Here is a 19640-nt window from a genome sequence, read left to right as displayed (position 1 = left end):
TGATGAACAACAGTCTCGGTAGGGAGGAATGGAGAGCAAATGAATAGAGAGAGTGAGAGAGAGAGCAGTTCAAGGGTGAGATGGAAAACAGCAGCTTGGCTCTTCACTTCACAAGATGTTGGACTGTGGTGCATGTTGCTGAGCAACAGCCGGTGACTACTGAAGTGTGGCCGGTTCAGACACAGTATACACTGTGATTTGGGATTAAATCTCCAACGTGTAGGTCTGCAGGAGCTCTGTCTTTCTCTACACACACCACGAACGCTCTGAAATATTCTGCTCTGCAGCTAATACGCGGTATTAAAAAAAAGCAGAGCAAGCAGAAAGGAGAACTGCTCCTAATGGGTGTATATTATAACGCATATTTGCATATAAATAAAACGAGGTACACCTAGCATTCTCATATAGAAGAGCGTGTGCAAAAACGAACCAAGAAGGAGCCGCCTACAGCAAAATTAGATATAGCTTGAACTGATTGTGATATAATGCACACTGCAGCGTCGAATGTTCGTCTTTATGTATCTCTGTATAGTTTTTATTCATTTTGATCTCAGCTTTAGTTTTTAGTTGGACTAAATGAAAATGAGACATGTTGCCATGGCAACTAGAAGGAATTATTTATTTGATTTCAGTTAACATTTATGTCAAGTTACGCATACGCTTCTTTGTGGTTTAAGTTGAGAGTGACAAATTTAGATTACGCAGACACTCGCAATTCCTTCATCGCCGAGTCCAAAATAATCACGTTTTTTCTTCACTGTTTGCTTCGTTAATGTAAGATATGGGCTCTGTTCCAAAACCTGGCAGGGCTTTATTGTCTACGGGGCATCCTAATCGCGTAAGTGTTCTACATAGTCAGCAACTCTGTGTGTCTAACACTAAAACGCTGGAATGTGAAGTCACAATGGATTTTAATAGAATGTGATATTACGTTTCTAATGAATTAAAAACAAAGGACAATTCAGCATACACAGACAATTTTTAATTAGTAGCCAATTTGTTGTGTGATAGAAAAGTCTGCATACTTGCATACTATATATATATATATATATATATATATATATATATATATATATATATATATATATATATATACAAATAAAAATGATTGAAATGATTGACTGATATACTGTAAGTCGTTTACAATACTTCACCGGATTGTCATTCTTTCCTTCACTGAAGCTACGTGTAATGTTGTGCTTTTATCTTGTAGACGGCTGCTTTGGGTCAGGACTTAAAACTGTACTGAAGATTTTACAGTCTCTATGGGAAAAAACAGAGATGAGGCTTTAAAAAAAATGGATTAGCAAGGCTAATAATAAGTAGGTGGGCACTACTGCACTCTATAGAACTGTTATAGAGCTGTTATAGAATGCATGTTGCAATAAAATAATATTGCTGAAAATCCTGCATTAAAAAAAGCTTCAACTTAAAAGGATAGTTTACTCAGGAATGTCAAAACTGTCATTAATTCTGTCATTAATAACTTGTGTTTTTACAAACCTCATCTTTGGAATTGGCATATTTCTATTTTTAATGAAATCTAAGAGATTCCTGCCCCTTCGTAGACGGCAATGTAACTACTTTGTGCAAACCCCACAAAGTCAGTACAAACGTCATTAAAATAGTCCATGTGACATCAGTGGTTCAACTGTAATGTTACGAAGCTACTAGAATACTTGTTGTGCCTAAAAGCAACAAAAATAAAAATGCAACAATTTCTTCTCTTTTTTCCAGTGAGTCACGGCGCATTGTGGGATTTCAAACTATGCGACTGATACAAACAAAGCTATTTTTATGGTCAAAATCACACATGATGTACGGTGTCTTAAATGCTGTATAGTTAGGCACTAGGCAGCTCAGCAGGTTTTAAAACACACGCAGAAATAGCCAAGCCTATTCCTTTTTTTTTTTTTGCTCACAATGTCATTCAAGCTTCACTTTCATTAGAAGGGAAATCTTGTCTGTGTATCAGCCTCCGTGACTCTACATTCCTCTATGGAAGAGTCTATTGTGGTTTCGCTTCATCTTACGTTCATCTTAACAAGCTCTGTTACGGTTGCCTGTCTTCATGACTGTCTCACATTGTGCAATCGACGGCTCTATTACACCGAACAGGTTCTCTCTTCCCCTCTCTCTCCTCATTTGCTCCTGTGGGAAAGCTCTGGATGCCTGTGACTGACAGTAAACCTTTAGCTGAAACCTGAAGGATGTAAACACATAACATCCCTCCTGTGTGTCAGACCGTAATATGGGAATAACCCCTGCTCGTGTGTGGCAGAGAACGCACAACCGTTACGGTTGTCTCTCTTACACAGTTCGAGCATCACCGACGAGCACACCTGGCAGCGTAACAGTGTCTATGCCTGTCAGTGTCCACATCGTGTTAACAGAAGAGCTTCAGCCTTAGGCCGAGGCCGCGAACAACTGTGTTAATGCTACCAGAGACGACGCGTCAAAAACATGGAGAACTGTCACTGCATGGAACATATGGAAATAACTCACAGACACAGAATCATTAGTTTGAACATGTCAGTTTGAACATGCTGACAGAATAAGCCTCATAATATGGACAAAAAAACCCATAAAATTGATCATTTATGTGTACACAAGCACATACTGAATATAATGAGCATAAATGAGTGAAAGTCAATTTCTACATAGACATTAAAAGTATGATCCAACATTTAGATTTATTTAAAATAATTAGATTTTGGTATTTTCTGCTTTGATGAAAGGAACATACACTTGTTATTATTGCATTTAAAACTGTATATATGTGTGTGTGTGTGTGTGTGTATAGGGACAAAAATATATATTAAATATATGCAAAATATACAGTGAGGTTCACTGAATATTTCATCAATATAAAACATATATAGTGTCTTTAACATTGTAAAGTTGAATTTTACTCAGATGTGTTATATTCTTAATTCTTAACAAATACGTCATACGAGTAAATGTATTTCTTGAATCAACACAGAAGATTTTTTAAATAAAAAAAAAAAAATTGTATACATAGTAAACGAAAAACTACTGAATACTGAAAAGTGTCATTAAAATAGTTCCTTTTAATAATTTTACCGAATACATGTTGTGTGCTATATATTTTTATGCTTTTTATGTATGATTTTGTCTACGTGGCACTAGGTAGCAAGGCAGCTAAGCAGATTTTGTTATTGAATTTACGTGTTTAAGAGTTACAATACAACTGAATGACAGATCTTTTCTTCTGTAGTTTGCTGAATGTTCAAATGCAGCCAATTACCAGAAAACAAAACCAGTGCATACGAATTATTCAGTCTGCTCATGACAATAATTTATGACTTTATTTAGTGAAATTATGAACTTTTCACCATTATCCCTAGTCCACGTTTTGGCTTCATGTAACGTGCGCTACAGGCTAACAACGCATCTGTCACCGGCACCCGACAAGCCGCTAACGTCGCATAGCGGATCTTTTATCGGCGTACCATTTTAGGTGTATCAGAGGTGGTGGAAAGCTGTGGAGCTTGTTAAAAAGAACAGAGAGAAGTGGACATGTTGACAGGACATTATTAATAACTGAAGAAACTGGATTACATAACAGCTTCCACAGTGTCTACCACATTAACTCTAGCGGGATCAAGCACGCGGCGTGAAGCAGCGCGGCTAGGAACCACTTTGGACTAGCGATTCAGACTATCGCCCTCCGGTCCAGGCGCCGTCGTGTCCGACTTCTGTTGTTGTTTGGATTACAGAAAATAATGCTTATGACTAAATAGATCTGGCAGCCGGAATTGGAAGCACTTGCTTTATGAGACTCGACTCAAAACACGAGCACCGCTTGTCTCGAAATGTGTCAGTGGTTCCCGCAACATGCACAAACCTGGACTGTGCCGATCCCTTATGTGTTTATGGGCTGTGGCAGTGTGGCAGCTTGCAGGCCTGAGCACAACCCATGCATGAAAAGCCAATATGCTGGAGAAGGGAGAGATGAAAGAGATGGAGTGTGGCTGCCCGGCCCTGCTGACTGGTATTAAAACAGAACGTAGGGAGCGAAATGAGATCAACACGGGCAGCGTACATATTTATTTGCTGGCAAACCATCTGTGGTTTAACGTTTGAAAATGAACACATAAATATTAGTGTTGTAATTTTATAATTTAATATAACATTTTTATTATTTTTACATTTTTATTATTTTGATCTAGTACGATTAAGATTGGTATTTTTGCTTCTTTTTTTAAACAAAGCATTATTGTAATATATACAATAATGCTATTTTTTTTTATTATTATTAATAATCACAGTAAAAAGTCATACAATTTTATAGCCACTTTGGGTAAAAACTGGAAATGTGACCTGCATTTCATTTTTTAAACATTTAAAATGACTTTTATTTTCTACACTTGCTCTTCTGTATGCATTTGTATACATTGCCTAAAAAAAATCACTAATTTAATATTTTCAAATATAGCTTTTATAGTCTATCGCGACTCACAATTAACTCACAATTGCGAGTTTCTAGAGTTTTCTAAAAAAAATGCCAGAATTACAGTACATCAGGCAATTCTGAGAAAAAAAAAGTCAGAACTCAAAATTATGAGAAATTGTCTGAATTGTAAGATAAAAATGCACAATTACCTTTTAATTTTTTTTATTTGGTGACAAAAAGGGGGCCTTTATACTTTTATATATTATAGTCATCCTGTAAAATTCTAAATCTCCTACAGTATGCTTGAAGAAAAAAAATATAGCAATGTAAGTTTTTTCAATATTACTTAACACCAAAATATATAGTTTGTCTGACAAATAACTATGAAACTTGCCAGAAAGCGAACCAGGTTCAAACAATGTGACATGATATTTCTAACACAATTTAACAGACCAGGGCTTTTAAATTGAACTGCCAAATGTGAACCAATATGCCACAAGGAATATTAACTGAAAGCAAACAGTGTGAAAACTAGCCCCAACCTCCCCTCGGATAAGTTACAGCCATAACTAAAACATTAAGAGATTGTTTCAACTTAAAGAGATAGTCCACCCCCAAAATGTAAATACTGTAATCATTTACTCACGTTCAAGGTGAACCTGAAACCTGATTGTTATTGGGCACAAAAGAAGATATTTTGAAGAATGTCGGTAACCAAATGGTAGCCATAGACTTTCACAGTACGGGAGAAAAATGCAATGGGAGTCAATGGCTATCATTAACTGCTTTGGTTAACTGCTTTTTTGGCGCTCGTCAGAACTAAGAAACTCATACAGATACACCGTGAGGGTAAGTAAATGATGACAGAATTTCCGTTTTTTGGGTGAATTATCCCTTTTGATGAAAGAGTGACAGCATTAGTGATGTTTGATGTGTGTGAAGTTTGTGTTTGTTGAAGCAGGACCGCTATAATAAGCAGACGCTTCATCCGCAGACCTGTCATGTATTTGTGCAATTTACAAGCGTTCTCATGCGTGGCTCTCCTTCTGTCTCTGCTTCTATCCTATCGTCTTATTTCTCTCCCTCTCTCTATCATGTCCTGCCTGTCTGCTTCAGCTTTCATCTGTCACTTTCCCCTCACGTTCATCATATTCCCTTTGTTGCCCTCCAGATCCTTTGTCCACCATTCTCCATGGAAACGTCTATATGTCTTACCTCTCCAGCCACACATGCCTTTTCCCTTTTTCTATTTCCCCTGGCTAAATATCTATTCACACCCAGCAAAAAACAAAAATGCGGTTAAAACATATATATAAATATTATATCCAACAGACGACGCACACGCATCTGTCAGCATAAGGATGTCATCCCAAAGTTGAGTTTAATTATTCATTTTTCTACATTTATATTTAATTTATCTGATTTATTTATATACACACACACACATTTATTTATAAAAAGATATTTATTTAAATACTTTTTATTATTATTTATTAATTACTTTTGCTATAATTTAAATTATATATATATAAGACTTTTTTCAAATTGTTCAAATTTTTTTTTTTATATTTCAAACATGATACAGGAAACATGATCAAAAGCTATTATCTCATTGGCCAATCGAAGATAAAGTCTCTTCAAAAAAAGCCCAAAACAACAACAACAACAACAACAAAAACAAAACTTGAATATTCTCACAGGCGTCTCACAAGTGTTTTTATTCATCATTTGTCCTCTGACTGAATATTTGCAGTGAATGTTCACCCCGGTGTGAATAGGCCTTAAGATTGTTCATCCTCCCTTTCATCTTTTCTTCTTCGCTCCCTCATCTCCCTCCTCTTCTCCATCTCATCAGCAGACCTCGGGGAAGTGTTGTTATGTAAGAGAGCCATGTGAACTGAAACAGTGCTGCAAACCAATGCTTAAATAATTCACCCACACTACTATATAAAGCCTGCATGTACATATCAGGCAAGCGGATCCCCAGCATCCATCTCTCTCCTTCTCCATCCTGTCAGTAATTACTCCACCTTACCATCCGCCCTCGTGCACCTGCCCCCCACCACTGCGTCTCAATGGACTCCTTCATCTACCTAACAGATTATGCTCATATTTTGCTTTGAGCTCTCTGCTCGAACAACAGCTCTGGACGATCGCTCAATGAATAGCCCAAGGGATCACACTCATTCAAAGGGAAAACACAGGCTTATTAACTCATTAAAAATGTATATGATGAATATGGGAAACTGCAACAGCGTGGCCAGAGAAGGCTCATGCTGAGCTATTTGTAACGACCGATAAAGAAAGCAAAGCTTAAACGATAGAGCATTTGATATGGACAGGATAAATACGACCGGTTTTACTGCTTCAGTTTTGCTGAAAAGGTCAAAAGATTCTCTTACTATTAAAGATCAGGGAACGCCGGCACTAAATATTGACGCATTTTGACGTACAGACAGGAGTGGTAACTCACATAGCATGGTTTATTGATGAGAGAAGTGATTTTTCCAAGTACAAGATTTATGATTTTCATTAACATAGCCACTGTGCTGGACGTGTGATTTAAGAAGCAGCCTAACCAACAAGCAGTTAGCCAAGAGGTAATCAGTCTTACTTTTTGCATTCGAGTAGCCTATTTTTTTATGTAACTGACTAAATGAGACCAATATTAAAGAAAAAATTAGATCAGCAAGGTAAGACTAGTCTAAGCAGTTTATGCAACCGACCAGAAAACGCCATAGCAACTGCACAGCAAATACACTAAAAACCAACATAAGAACATCTTAGCAACTGCAATGCCATTGCAACCACCCACAACACCCGAGCATAATATCAGTGATTATTAAAATTCTTGCCAATACATTATAATACATGACATTATAAGTTTGTCGGATAAAAGCACGATACGATCAATTAATGCTTCCGAAAAAAAAAAAAAAATGTTTAGGTGTTAAGTACTGAGTAATATTAATTAACTGCATGTATACTTACTACATGTATAGGGTCAGGATTAGGGTTTGGTTTGTTGTTATTATAGCATTTATAATCAAAAATAATTGTTATGATAATACTGGTTCAGAACCTGACCCAGAGGACCATCAGCTCTAGCAGAAGCTCACCTTTCCAAGTGTCCTGTTTATATCCTGACAATACTTCTTGAGCCCCATGTGGCTCGCCAAGCCCCATCAGAACTAACACAGTTAATGCCCTAGAATTGGGCTCAGTAAAGTAGGCCGTTCTAAGCCTGGCACTGAAGGCATCCCAGAGCAGCGAGTGGGCTAGTGACATCTACACACCAGAATTTAGAGGCTGAAGAAACACTTGACCTTCCTCCTCTGGGCTTTAAACCGGGCTCTGATTGACATTAAGAGCACTAACTGCAGTAAAAATCACTTTACCTATCATATCCAGAAACACATATCGAAACATTTGTCAATGTTGAGTATAACAGCAAACTGCTATACCTGCTTATATGTAGTCATTTGTCGAAAATACGCTCGAGTTGACTCACTCACTGTCATACAGAGAGCTGCTGTGTTAGACTGTGCCGTGATAGTATCACTGTAACACAGTGTTTACTGTATAACTACAGTTATGTACCTTTTGGACACATTTGTATATAAATCAACAAGAACAAAGTACAGAAAAATGCCTTGTGTGAGTAAACTGCATTAAGTTTAGTGTGCATTAAAGGGGTCTGGGTTTGTCTGGAGTCCCCTAAACACATCAACATGCTCGATGGCAGACCACGCACGTAAAAGATACGATCCTCATATTGCTATTGTTTTTTATACATTATTAACTATTTTGTTTTTGTTGATTTCGTTTCATATTATTCACCAAATACATTTATTATGTCACCGTGGATCACAGAACCAGTCATAAGGGTCCATTTTATGAAACTGAGGTCAATAAAACATCTGAACGTTGAACAAACGAGCTTTTCACTGATGTAAGGTTTATTATGATTAGATAATATTTGGCTGAGATACAAGTGTTTGAAAAACTGGAATCCGGAAGTGCAAATTAAATTTAATATTGTGAAAACCTTTATAGTCATCCAAATAAAGTTCTTAGCAATGCATATTACAAATCAAAAATTACATTAATGTTAAGAAATGTATATTCATGGAATATGATCTTTACTTAATATCCTAATGATTTTTGATATAAAAAGATTTATCATTTTGACCCATACAATGTACTGTTGTCTAATGCTACAAATATACTGCTGTGACTTATGACTGGTTTTGTGATCCAGGGTCAAATATTATAGAAATATGTAAATGCTATAGGAAAATGATCAAATATACCAGATCTATTTTTAGTTTAGTTTAGGCAAAGCAATGTCTTCATTCAAATTTAAGCAAAAAAGGAAGACTCGGAATGGATCACACTGCGATTCAGATATAAATACATTATATTAATTTATTATATTAACAGCATAAATATATTACATTCAGGAAAATGCAATTTCGTTTCATATACTGTTTAATATTATTTGTTTGTGTTTTGCTTCAGTTTAATCTGTTGATTATGAAAGAAGTTTGTGTCATTTCGCAAACATCATAAAGAGTGTGGCAATGAACTTAAAGAGTGGGTCAGATGGTTTTTGACCATTTCATATATTTTTGTTTGTGGAAAATACCTTTTTTTAATTTCGTTTTGTATCATCTGTATCTTAATTTGAATACCAACTTTTGCTGATCAGTTACCAAAATCAAATAAAACAAAATCGTGTTTTTGCACGTTTTTGCACTCCCATGCATCCACAGCCTGAAGAAAAGCCCACAGCAAAATGAATATGTACGCATTTATACCAGACAAATAACGTATATCATTAAATATAATCAAAAGATAATACTAATAAATGTACAGAATTAATATAGAACAGCCACAGCTTTGTGCTGTAAGAAGCGTCACAACATCCCTGGTCTGTCCGTTTCCCCTTTTCAAATCTGTGCATGGTTTTCTGCCTTCATACCAGGATCATTAAGACAGATTCATACTCGAGTATGTGAACGTTTACAGTGTGGCTACAATATAATGATTTGGCACACAAAGAGTGATGCTCAGTACAGCTCCCATGAGACGAGGCTATAAACCAGCATATCAAAACACTAAACGGAAAGCGCCATAAAATCCATTATGCCAGTGCAGGAATGAAAGGCCTAACTCTAGTTGCACTTAGTAAATGAGACTCCGCAAAAAATGACACACCATGCAGTGTTTTATGAAATCCCGCTTTGCTGCTGTGGGGATTCTATGCAGAGGCAAATTCTTTGTTTGTCTCCTGCATTTGGCGCTGCACACCGCTAAATATGAATGCTTAGCTAACCTCATCACTGGGATTTTAGCTGTGGTTATTTATTGATGCATTTTGTTGATGATAAAAGCCCTCAATTATACATAAGGGGGAGGAGAGGAGACAGAGGTAGTTCAGAGAATGGCATTATGGCTAAAACTGCCGGATCTAAAGTACCTCTATGAAGTAGCCGGTGCGTTGGAGGGGGGTCACTACTGTGACTCATTACGTGTGGCAGTGACTAACGCAACCTTAACTTTTAGAGAGGTCAGATGACTTATATCAAAGCCTGAGTTATAATGGGCCTTGTCATGAGATTCAGCTTGCAAAGGCAGATACAAATCAAGTGTTCTGCCAAAAAATGTCCATGTCAACAAATCAGGACCGAGCAACATGATCCTCGGCAACATTCACGCTGTGAATCAGCCTAACATCTGCTTTTCGTGACAATCGTATGGGATTTAAACAGTGAATGGTGGCAGATTTCGCATTTTCGGTGGCGAGTACGGGTTTGACACGAAGGGTGTTTTAAATGCTAATGCTATTTATCAAATCAACGCAGCAGAAAACACATTTAAATGCGGGCCGCATTAGCATGCAAATTGAGATATCCTGGAAATTGTTTCAGAAGTTCACAAGCCCACAGATTTTTGCAATTCAAATCGATCAGCTAGGCCGATGTGTTAATTTGTGCAACAAAAAAAAATAAAAAACGACAAAAATATTAACATTGGGGGTTTGCTGTTTTGAGATTAAATATCTACAGAGTCTGCGAGAATATATCAGTGATTAATATCATGCATTTTACATAGCCAGACCGAAAAGGCAAAAGCAGCAAACCTAATAGGAGATGGGAGAATCTACGAAAGTGCAAATGTGAAAATGTGACCCATTAGCTAGCATCAAACGCAGGACGTTTCTATTCAGATGCTGTTTTCTTGTTTCTTTGCTACCTTCGAGCACAGAAAGGTGCACTGAGTAAATTGTTGTTTACATTTATCAGTTCCGATTCATCCAAATGATACAAGTGGTTTTGGACTGCATATACTGACACCTACTGGCCTGGATGCATTAAATTTGCTCACTGCCGCCACTAAATTAACGTGAGCATGTTTCTTTCTTTCTCTATATTCCCCATTTTGTGTTTTAAATTGTCATTTAGTTTTAATTTAATCTGGTGGGTCACCTGTTGATCCACACCGTGGCCCTGTTTTTTGTTGTCGTGTCAGTGTACGTACGCTTTGTAAAGCGTTGTGGGGAAATTATTATTTTATTAGTAACACGACGAGTCGTATCAAAACGGCTGGTCACGTGATCCAAACATAGCCGCGCCGAGAGGGTGCGACCCGCTCTATAAAATACAAAAACTGCTTTTTGCTATACTAACACCGATACGACACCCCTTGAGTGTGCATGCATTATTCCGATGTAATTTCACTATGAAAGTGCCATCAATGTTAAACCGTTTTTAAGCACACTGGGTTGACCTAGCGCAACCTAGTAAGTCTGGTTTATATATGAGACCGATACGCTTATATGCCGCCTCGGTGGTGTATGCTTTTACATGTGAATATTAATGTGCGCTACGTGACCAGTAAATGTGCGAAAATCAATCAGACGCAACGGGGGCGTGACAGCTTCCATCTCGAATGATTTACCTTCGGACCGGAGGCTTCCCTCGGGAAAGCAGACAGCTAAATGCGAACCGAAAACCTTATTGCGCGATTGTCTCCGAAGAATACAGGAAGGGCTGCGTGATGCCACCTAAATCCTGCTGCATCACCGCCTCCACTGGATCTGCCTTATTTAACGCGTCTCCCTCTGCCTGCCCGTGACTCAATTACCATCAATCCATAAGCAAAAGAAAATCGTCGCTATCTCAAAAGCCTCACTCAGCCTCAAAGATGCGCCGGCCACGTTAGCGAACGCGATCGACGCGTCTTAATTAGCCGTGGCGGTATTCGAACAATTAGCGCGCAAATGACGGCACAGAAAATAAAGACGCGCGGTGGAAGAGAGGGAGGAAACGCGGACTTACATTTCACTACCCGATCGGTGGAGTTCAAGACCATGTCAGCGTTAGACATCTTCATGGGCAGTGGATCTCTCCAGGCGAATGTGTTTCTCCCTCCTCGCAGGAAAGAAGCGCTTTATTCTCGGCGTGTTTTCGCGGTGGCGAGATGCGGTTGGTGCAGTGGCATCACTCGGATGCGTCTCCTCCGTGTCTCACCGCCGGATGATGCTGCTGCTGCTGCTGCCTAGAGAGGGTGGAGGTGGACGATGCTGCTGCTGCTGCTGCTGCTACTGCCGCTGAGACTGAGACCGTCGTGAGGGGGAGGATGGAGCTGATGGGGTGGGGGCGGTGGAGAAAAGGAAGAGAGAGAGCGCGCGCGCTCGGGAGATCCTTTCAGCGCGTTGCACCACCCCGACATGGCGAAGCGGGGAACTCCCACGCACCCGCGTGAAGGGCCTGGTGATGCTGCCATCAGGTGGAGGTGAAGGGCTTTCCCGCGAACGCGCCGCTCGCTCGTCGCCATGACTGATAATCAAGTTGAAACGCCGCTCAGGTCTGTAAGAACGTATCGCGCTTGCGGCATCTTCGCCCTGGTGGATTCTCCAAGGGGCGCGTCGATGAACAAATAACGCTACATTTCCGCGCTCTTTTAAACGGGAGTATTGACATTTGATCGCGATAACGGCATTTCAATAAAAACGGATAATTTTTGGATTTCATTTGGATTTAACCCAATACTGTCATGATGAACATTTTAAACAAATGTGCAGAATATTTTACAGTAAGCTAGTTATAAAAGCTGTAGTAAATGTGGTGTCTTTAGACATTATTAGTGATTGCAAAAAAAAAAAAATAAAAAAAAAAAAAAAAATATATATATATATATATACACACACATATATATATATATATATATATATATATATATATATATATATATATATATATATATATATATATATACACACACACACATATATATATAGTGTCCTCACTAAAACTGTTTATTAAGTGTAATCCTATTGCCCGATTACATGTTGGGTGAAATGCACAAAGAAATTAATTGATGTAGCTTAGTTTTCCTTTAAACTAATAAAGGGATTACTCTTAATTAGTTCCTCCTGATGCAATTGCATTAAATACTGTATTGAATATAAAACAATAATGAAACAATGCTTGACTTGATATCAAAATGTAATATAACGTCTAATGTTGAAATGTAGCTTATGTTTTTAATGTAAATGTTTTAAATACTTTAGTTCAAGTATAATTTAATATGTTGCATTTTTTTTATTTACATTATACAATTTTATATAAGCAGAATTAATTTAAAATTTTTTTTTTAAATTAAAAGCAGTTCCATATTTATACTTGTAACTGTTGAGGTTGATATGGGATTTAATAAGCAATAAGTAATGCAATACTTTTAAGAGAGAGTGATTAGTGAAGTCTAATTAAACTGAAGATGTGCTAGTGGCTGTAATATTTTTACTATTTTGTAGTAACCCGACACGATAGGCAAGTATTAAGCAAAATGATGATGATTTTGCAGAAATGTTTGGAGTAAATCTAGTATTTTAATGTTATCTTTCAAAACCGTGGACTGGGTATTAGTCAAAACTGGTATAAAAAGAATGCGATTATAGGTTTAGTTCTATTTACTCTGTTATATTGAATAATATTCATGTTTTGTCATCTCTCAGTTGATTTAAGAAAAACTCATATCCTCAAATGGATAGCACTTGGGTGCGTCTAGTGTAACAGTGAAACGCCGGTAGCTTTATAATATTGCAGCGTTAAAAGATATATAGCTAACTTCTCTGCTTTTTTCACGCTCGTTGTTTTAAAGTCTACGTGTTTCAGGGCAACACTGCCCCAAAGCTGAACCAATGAGGTGAAGCAGGCGCTCAGCTTTGAACTGACACTGCGGAAAGACATTAATGCAGCTTTTTCTTGCTGCTGAAAAACACAGCTGCAGGGAACTCCCTTTGGTTGAAGGGGATGCACTGCTTTTGCGTTTATATACGCTTTTCTAGAGGTCTGCAGTACCTCATTCATCCCATAGAGGTCAGGGCAAACTCGAGAGTTTCAGCACATTCAGCAGTGCAGTAATATTATTCACTGTAGCCTCATTCAGGTGGATTTGTACACTGTATTGCTGTTTGCTAGTACATATTGAAACGACGATTAGAAATAGTCTCTTCACTGAAACATATTTATTAAATACTGAAACCAGCAGAAATACCAAACAGCATTAAATTCGGATTCTCACCATCATATTAATTAAAACCCCCCTGCGTCCTGGTGGTTGTGTGACACTGACCAAATTTGATTATGCACATGCAATATACAGTACCGTTGAAAAAAAAAAAAAAAAAAAAAACGTTTGGGGTTGGTAAGATTAATTCATGTTTCTTATGCTCAAGAATACTGCAGTTATAATAACAGTTTTTCTTGTTTGAGATTATTATATTACGGTAAAACACAATTTTCAGCAGCTATTGTCACGTGCTTTCTCAGAAATAATTAGAATTTTAAAAGTAAAAAATTCAACTGTTTAATATATTCTGTGGACAACCGTGACGCATTTTGTTAAGATCCATTGATTAATGGATCTTTAAAGCATTTATGTATTTGTAAAAGTCTTTACTTTTTCACGTTTGATTGGATAAAATCAATTTCTGACTCAATGGTAGTATTCATTTATTGAAAATGGTAGAGTTTAAAATATGTAAAATGTAATTTTCAAGTTCCTGGCATCTACAAGCTATAATGTGATAGCTCGCGTTGCATAAGTTGCATGGGTTACTTTTCCGAATTCTATTTCTATTCTATTTTTTCTAGAGTATCTGTAGCATGCCGGCATTCTTCAAAACATTTCCTTTTGTGTTCTACAAGTAACGCGGCATAAAAGCAACACGATTTGGTGAGTAAATGACAAAATGTTCATTTCAATCTTACTTTCTGAGGTTACTACGTAATAATGACATACCAGATCTAAATCCCTTCTGTATTTATGACTCACTTTCCTGTCAATGCATCTCTGAACCGCTTACTTATAATCGCCCCTTCAAATTAAACTGGAATAAATTAACATTAAACAGAAAAGTTAATACACGTCAAAGTAACAGGCTCTTAACTTTTTTCTGTTTAGGTCTGCAATGTGTCCAGCTGACCACTAGATGGCGGTCTTTGATTACAGGTTTTCCTCATCTCTGAATGACTTGAGAACCCCGGATTCCTTCAACCCTACATCATTATGCATCTGTTCTTTGTTTCATAGTCATTCGCGTGGCTGACACTCTTAACATGATGTTTCGTGCTCAGGAATCCCAGACGAGAGCCAAACGTTTACGCGTCGTACTCTAGCGGACGCGTCTCATCAGCATCTCCTATCAAAACATCAGTATTTGGCCACACCTGTTCCTCTGATGACAATCCTGGTCACTTGGCTTTGGAGTTCCTCCTCCTCTAATTCACTTTTGCCTGCCAGTTCAGATGGATCTCTGTGTGTGAGGGTTGAGATGGAGCTTTGTGGTCTCTCTCTCTCTCTCTCTCTCTCTCTCTCTCTCTCTCTCTCTCTCTCTCTCGCTCCTGTACTGCTGGGTCAAAGGCAGAGAGACAGCACAAGTTTTTTGCCGTCATCCTGTCAGGGTCAGCTTTTCACATACAGCCATATGCTCTTGAATGCAGAGGGAGAGTCAAAGTACTGCATGTTCCCTAATCTGACACTTTGGATGGGGAGGGGGGCTAGATGGAAACAAGGGATGCGTTAAACGGCGCCGCGAATTAAAACAGAAAAAGTGAAACAGATCATCCAGACTGACGGGAAGCTTGTTGTGCCGAGGCGGCGGTGGGAGGTGAGCACGTAAAGGAGCGCTGGGCTGTGCCTCGGGGCAGAGAGGAGAGAGCGGCGCTGCGGTGTTTGTTTGGAAATCTCACACAGCTCGCAACATTCCTGAGCGTCTGCGAAACCGGACATCTTTCTCTGTTCGCTCTCTGGCATTTCTTTTTTTTTTTTTTTTTTTTTCGGGCGGTCTTCTGGGGCGCTCCTGCGGTGCTAGTCATGTATGCAGCTGGAGTGGGAAGCAGTGGGCAGAGTAAAACTAATACCCCCCCCCTCTCTCTCGCTCTCTCAGGAAAGTGCCTCTGCCTCGTCTCACGCAGAGCGAACGCAACAAAGATCTGAGTGTGGCCGTAGCCCCGGGGCGAGCGCGCCCACCACGGCCTCTCCTGTGTCACGCATTGCTGCTCCCTTCCAGAGCACTCTTTCTCTTTCAGGCGATGTTCAGGCAAACAGGCAGCTCGGTATTTTCTATTACGCCGTCACTTTTAGGACACACGTTTGGTATTTCTTTTAAAACATCTAGTTTCACTCAAAAACAAAAAACCGTGTCATCATTTAATCGCCCTCAACCTGTATGAATCTCTTGCTGGTTAACAATATTTTGAAGAATTTGGATGACCAAACAGTTGCTGGTCCCCACTTGACTTCCATAGTATGGACAAAATACGCTATGGGTGTTAAGTTTTTGGTTATTCACATTCTTTAAAATGCAGTTTCAGTCGACACTGACTGTTTCTCACACTTTGACTTTTGTTGCTTCTATATTGTACTACCTGTTGAAAAAAAAACAAACAAAAAAAGACAGCATATGGTTTAGGTGTGTTTCATCTCTTTGAAGCTGGAATGCCGGTCTAAGCCGGTCCTTTGCTGGTTTAAGCTGGTCTATATCTGGTCATGTGCTGGTTCTGAGTTGGTCTGACCAGCATAAAACCCCAGCAAAAGACCAACTTTAACCAGCAAAGAACCAGCTTAAACCAGCATATGCTGTTTTTTTTTTGTTTTTTTTTTCAGCAGGGCTATACTAATAAAGTAAAAAGAAGTGCCAAAATCAAACTGTTTCTGGACCTTATTTACTTCCACGGTGTGAAGAAAAAAATACTATGTCTAATTTAATTAATATATATATATTAATATAAATTTTCTGATTATATATTGATAGATGAAATTGGATTGTGAAATTCGGTGCTTTCAGAGAACAGAGCTCTGGTGCAAAGATCATCACTTAAAGCAGCAGTCCTTGAGTTTTGCCTCGTTGTCGCCATCTATGTTTGAAAACCTGGTATTGCAGTTTTTTGCGGAGTAATATCCTGTGCGTGGGTTGTACCCCAGCGCGGATGAATCTAATGTTTTGAGGTGAATGTGTAGCTGTCAATCACCACACCGCTGTGAATCCTGTATTTAGTAATCACAGATTCTAAACTACGTCTTGGAATACATGATCCGAATAACAGAGGATTTTCAGAGGATATTGTCATCTGAACGAGTCTGCCGTGCTTTGTTGTGAGTGAGGAAAAAAGCATTATCATAAATCGCGCTATCGATGGTGATTTAATCTAACGATCGTTTAGCTCACATCAGATTATTATTATATAACAATGTTAACACCAGTACCGCGTGACTATGCGGATAGTGTGCATTAGCGTGTAGATTTAAGTTTATGCACACTCCAATCTCTGATTGCAACATCATTCGAATTTCATGTTAAGAAATTATTTAAACCCAAACCTTCAAACCTTTTTTTTTTTTTTTAAATACAGATATTGTGTAATCCCAGGCTATGTGTTTAATATAACCCCTTCTGGATTACAATCCGCCATGAAAATAATTTTTTGACATTTAATTATTCCAGCTGCTATGAGAACAGCAGGATCTTCACGGGGTGAATTTGAATGATTACAGACGTGACGTAATGACGCAGCGCCGTGTTCGAATTTCCCGCCAAAACCTCCACTCAAACTAAAAACCTTTGTTACAAGCTAACCGCTGTGAAAATAAGGCGATAGTTTTGAACACTGGCTGGTATTTTCTTAAACACTGTTTTTGGATCATTTTGATCCAAAAAGTAAACGACTGCAGCTTTAACTACTGCACGTGCAAGTCAGCACTGCATTAATATTATTCAAACATTCCATTTTCATTTCATTCTTCTGACCGCAGATTCTAGCGATTAATTCAGCTTAACCCACTTAACATACTTTCTCTATTCAAAATGCGTTTTGCACATCAGCCTTAGGTGTTTAATGTGCTGTAAATAGTTGTAGTTAAATAAATATACTGGGTTTAATGCAAGTTAAAATCAATATACAGCACTTACAGCATTATGTTGTTTACCAAAAACATTCTTATCTCTCAGTTACTTTACAACAACAACAAAAGACTTTCTCTGATGCATTTACACACAGTATACAGAACAATTCTTACATTTTTAAACGATGAGGATTGAAAAGGAGCATTTGTATTTTATTTTAATTATTATTAATTTGTGCATTATTTGAGTTGGTTAAATAATCTTTTTACAACCTTTTTTAATGGTTTAGTGTTTGTGGTGTTGCATATTCATAGCGTTGTAAATTTAATATAACTTCAAACTAATGTTTGTAAAAGTTAAAATCATGTTAAGATGCATATTTCATAGGTCTAGGTGGCTGTTCTGTTAAAATAGTAAGTAAAATATGTTTTACAAAGTGCCTCACTGTAGTCAACATTTTTGCTCTTTTTTTTTAAAGAAAAAGTCAAAAATGAAAATGAACTTCTGTCGAGCGTGCTTAACTTGTGCTTGAAATATTTATTTAACAATAAAAAAAATGACAGGTTAAACGTTTAAAATTAATTAGAATATTCCAACCAGCACAGATGATGTCATCACAACACACTGAATTCTGATTGGCTTAAAATGCACTTGAATACATGAATATGCTTGAATATGAGTTTGACAGGCAGACTTGAGCTTGAAATATGGTGCGTATCGATGTCAGAACTACATACGTTTTGATCGTTCTTGTTCATTCGTGTTTATTTTGCGCGGTAACTGGCAGCAAAGAGAAAGATATGAGTTGTTCATCTGACGTGACACATTAAAATGCAATAAAATGTTATTTATTATTTTAATTTCTTACAAATTACACAGTTTTTAGAGCAAAAGGAACCCGCTCTGTCTTGCCAGCACACTGTCAGCGTCCTTCTTACTCTGCAACGTCTTTGTTTACTGCATGAGAACTTTGCCGTGTCTGAAATTGCCCCCATTCCCCTATATAGTGCACCAGTTGAAGTAAACCGTAGTGGATGTTATCAAGTGCACTCAGTCAATCCTTGGGTCTGATCATTCACTTTTTAAAAAATGTCCTGTTCATACAATTGTTTTCATATTCATGCTTCTACAGACTGACATTCACATTTGTATAAGGCCCAAAAATACCACCCTAGGCGTATATCACTTTCTTTCAGACAAATCCAATCTGAGTTATATTAAAAATTGTCCTGGCAAAACTGTCTAAGTTCTACCGTTACAGTTTTTTTGGACTATTATTGTTGAACAGTCCCAAACACGTCCGAAATACTGAAATAGTCAGCAGGAGTAAGACATTTTTTTATTATGTTGGAAATATGGATATTTTTCTACTATAAAAACGCATGGATTGACTACAGGAGAGCTTTATGTGTTCCCTGGGGCTGTGTAAAGCACGTTTTATTGTGGATGCGTGTGCTTTATCTGACATGTTTTGGACTGTTAAACAAGACACCACCCTGCAGTGATAACGCTCGGAACATCTAAGACTTTTTTATGTAACTCTGACTGGATTCGTCTAAAAGAAGAAAGCCATATATATCTAGGATGCCTCGAGGGTGAGTAAAACATTGCGCTTTGTGTGTGAAAATATGCGAACGGAAACCACGCAACACAACATGCGGCGCACTTTAAATCTCCCGTTCCATACTGTATATCTACTGAAATATATTTGATCCTGTCCTTAATAAGTGACATTTTACTTCACCACATGCACACGATGTCACAAATGTCTGTCTTATGCTGATGAACCAACATGGTTCAAATGACAGA

The 19640-nt window shown here is 38.0% G+C and overlaps 1 protein-coding gene and 1 long non-coding RNA gene across 3 annotated transcripts in view; one reads left to right on the top strand and one right to left on the bottom strand.

Moving 5' to 3' along the window:
- The window catches only part of ppp3ca (protein phosphatase 3, catalytic subunit, alpha isozyme), a 43575-nt gene extending 31540 nt beyond the window's left edge, over positions 1 to 12035 (bottom strand). Inside the window, exon 1 of one of the 2 annotated variants that reach the window (XM_043221934.1) lies at positions 11761 to 12035. In XM_043221934.1, the coding sequence (XP_043077869.1) occupies positions 11761 to 11815 (55 nt within the window). In that variant the 5' untranslated portion in view covers positions 11816 to 12035. The remainder of the gene's footprint in view (positions 1 to 11760) is intronic. The other variant, XM_043221933.1, reaches the window with a different exon arrangement.
- A 123-nt stretch (positions 12036 to 12158) lies between these two features.
- LOC122326789 lies at positions 12159 to 16552 on the top strand. Its single transcript, XR_006247509.1, has 3 exons — positions 12159 to 12289; positions 14581 to 14662; positions 14891 to 16552. It is a non-coding gene; the product is annotated as an uncharacterized LOC122326789 (long non-coding RNA).
- Positions 16553 to 19640: the final 3088 nt, after the last annotated feature.

This window comes from Puntigrus tetrazona, chromosome 21, assembly GCF_018831695.1.
Source record: "Puntigrus tetrazona isolate hp1 chromosome 21, ASM1883169v1, whole genome shotgun sequence".
Classification (NCBI taxonomy): domain Eukaryota; kingdom Metazoa; phylum Chordata; class Actinopteri; order Cypriniformes; family Cyprinidae; genus Puntigrus; species Puntigrus tetrazona.
This window is presented reverse-complemented; position numbering and strand designations above follow the sequence as displayed.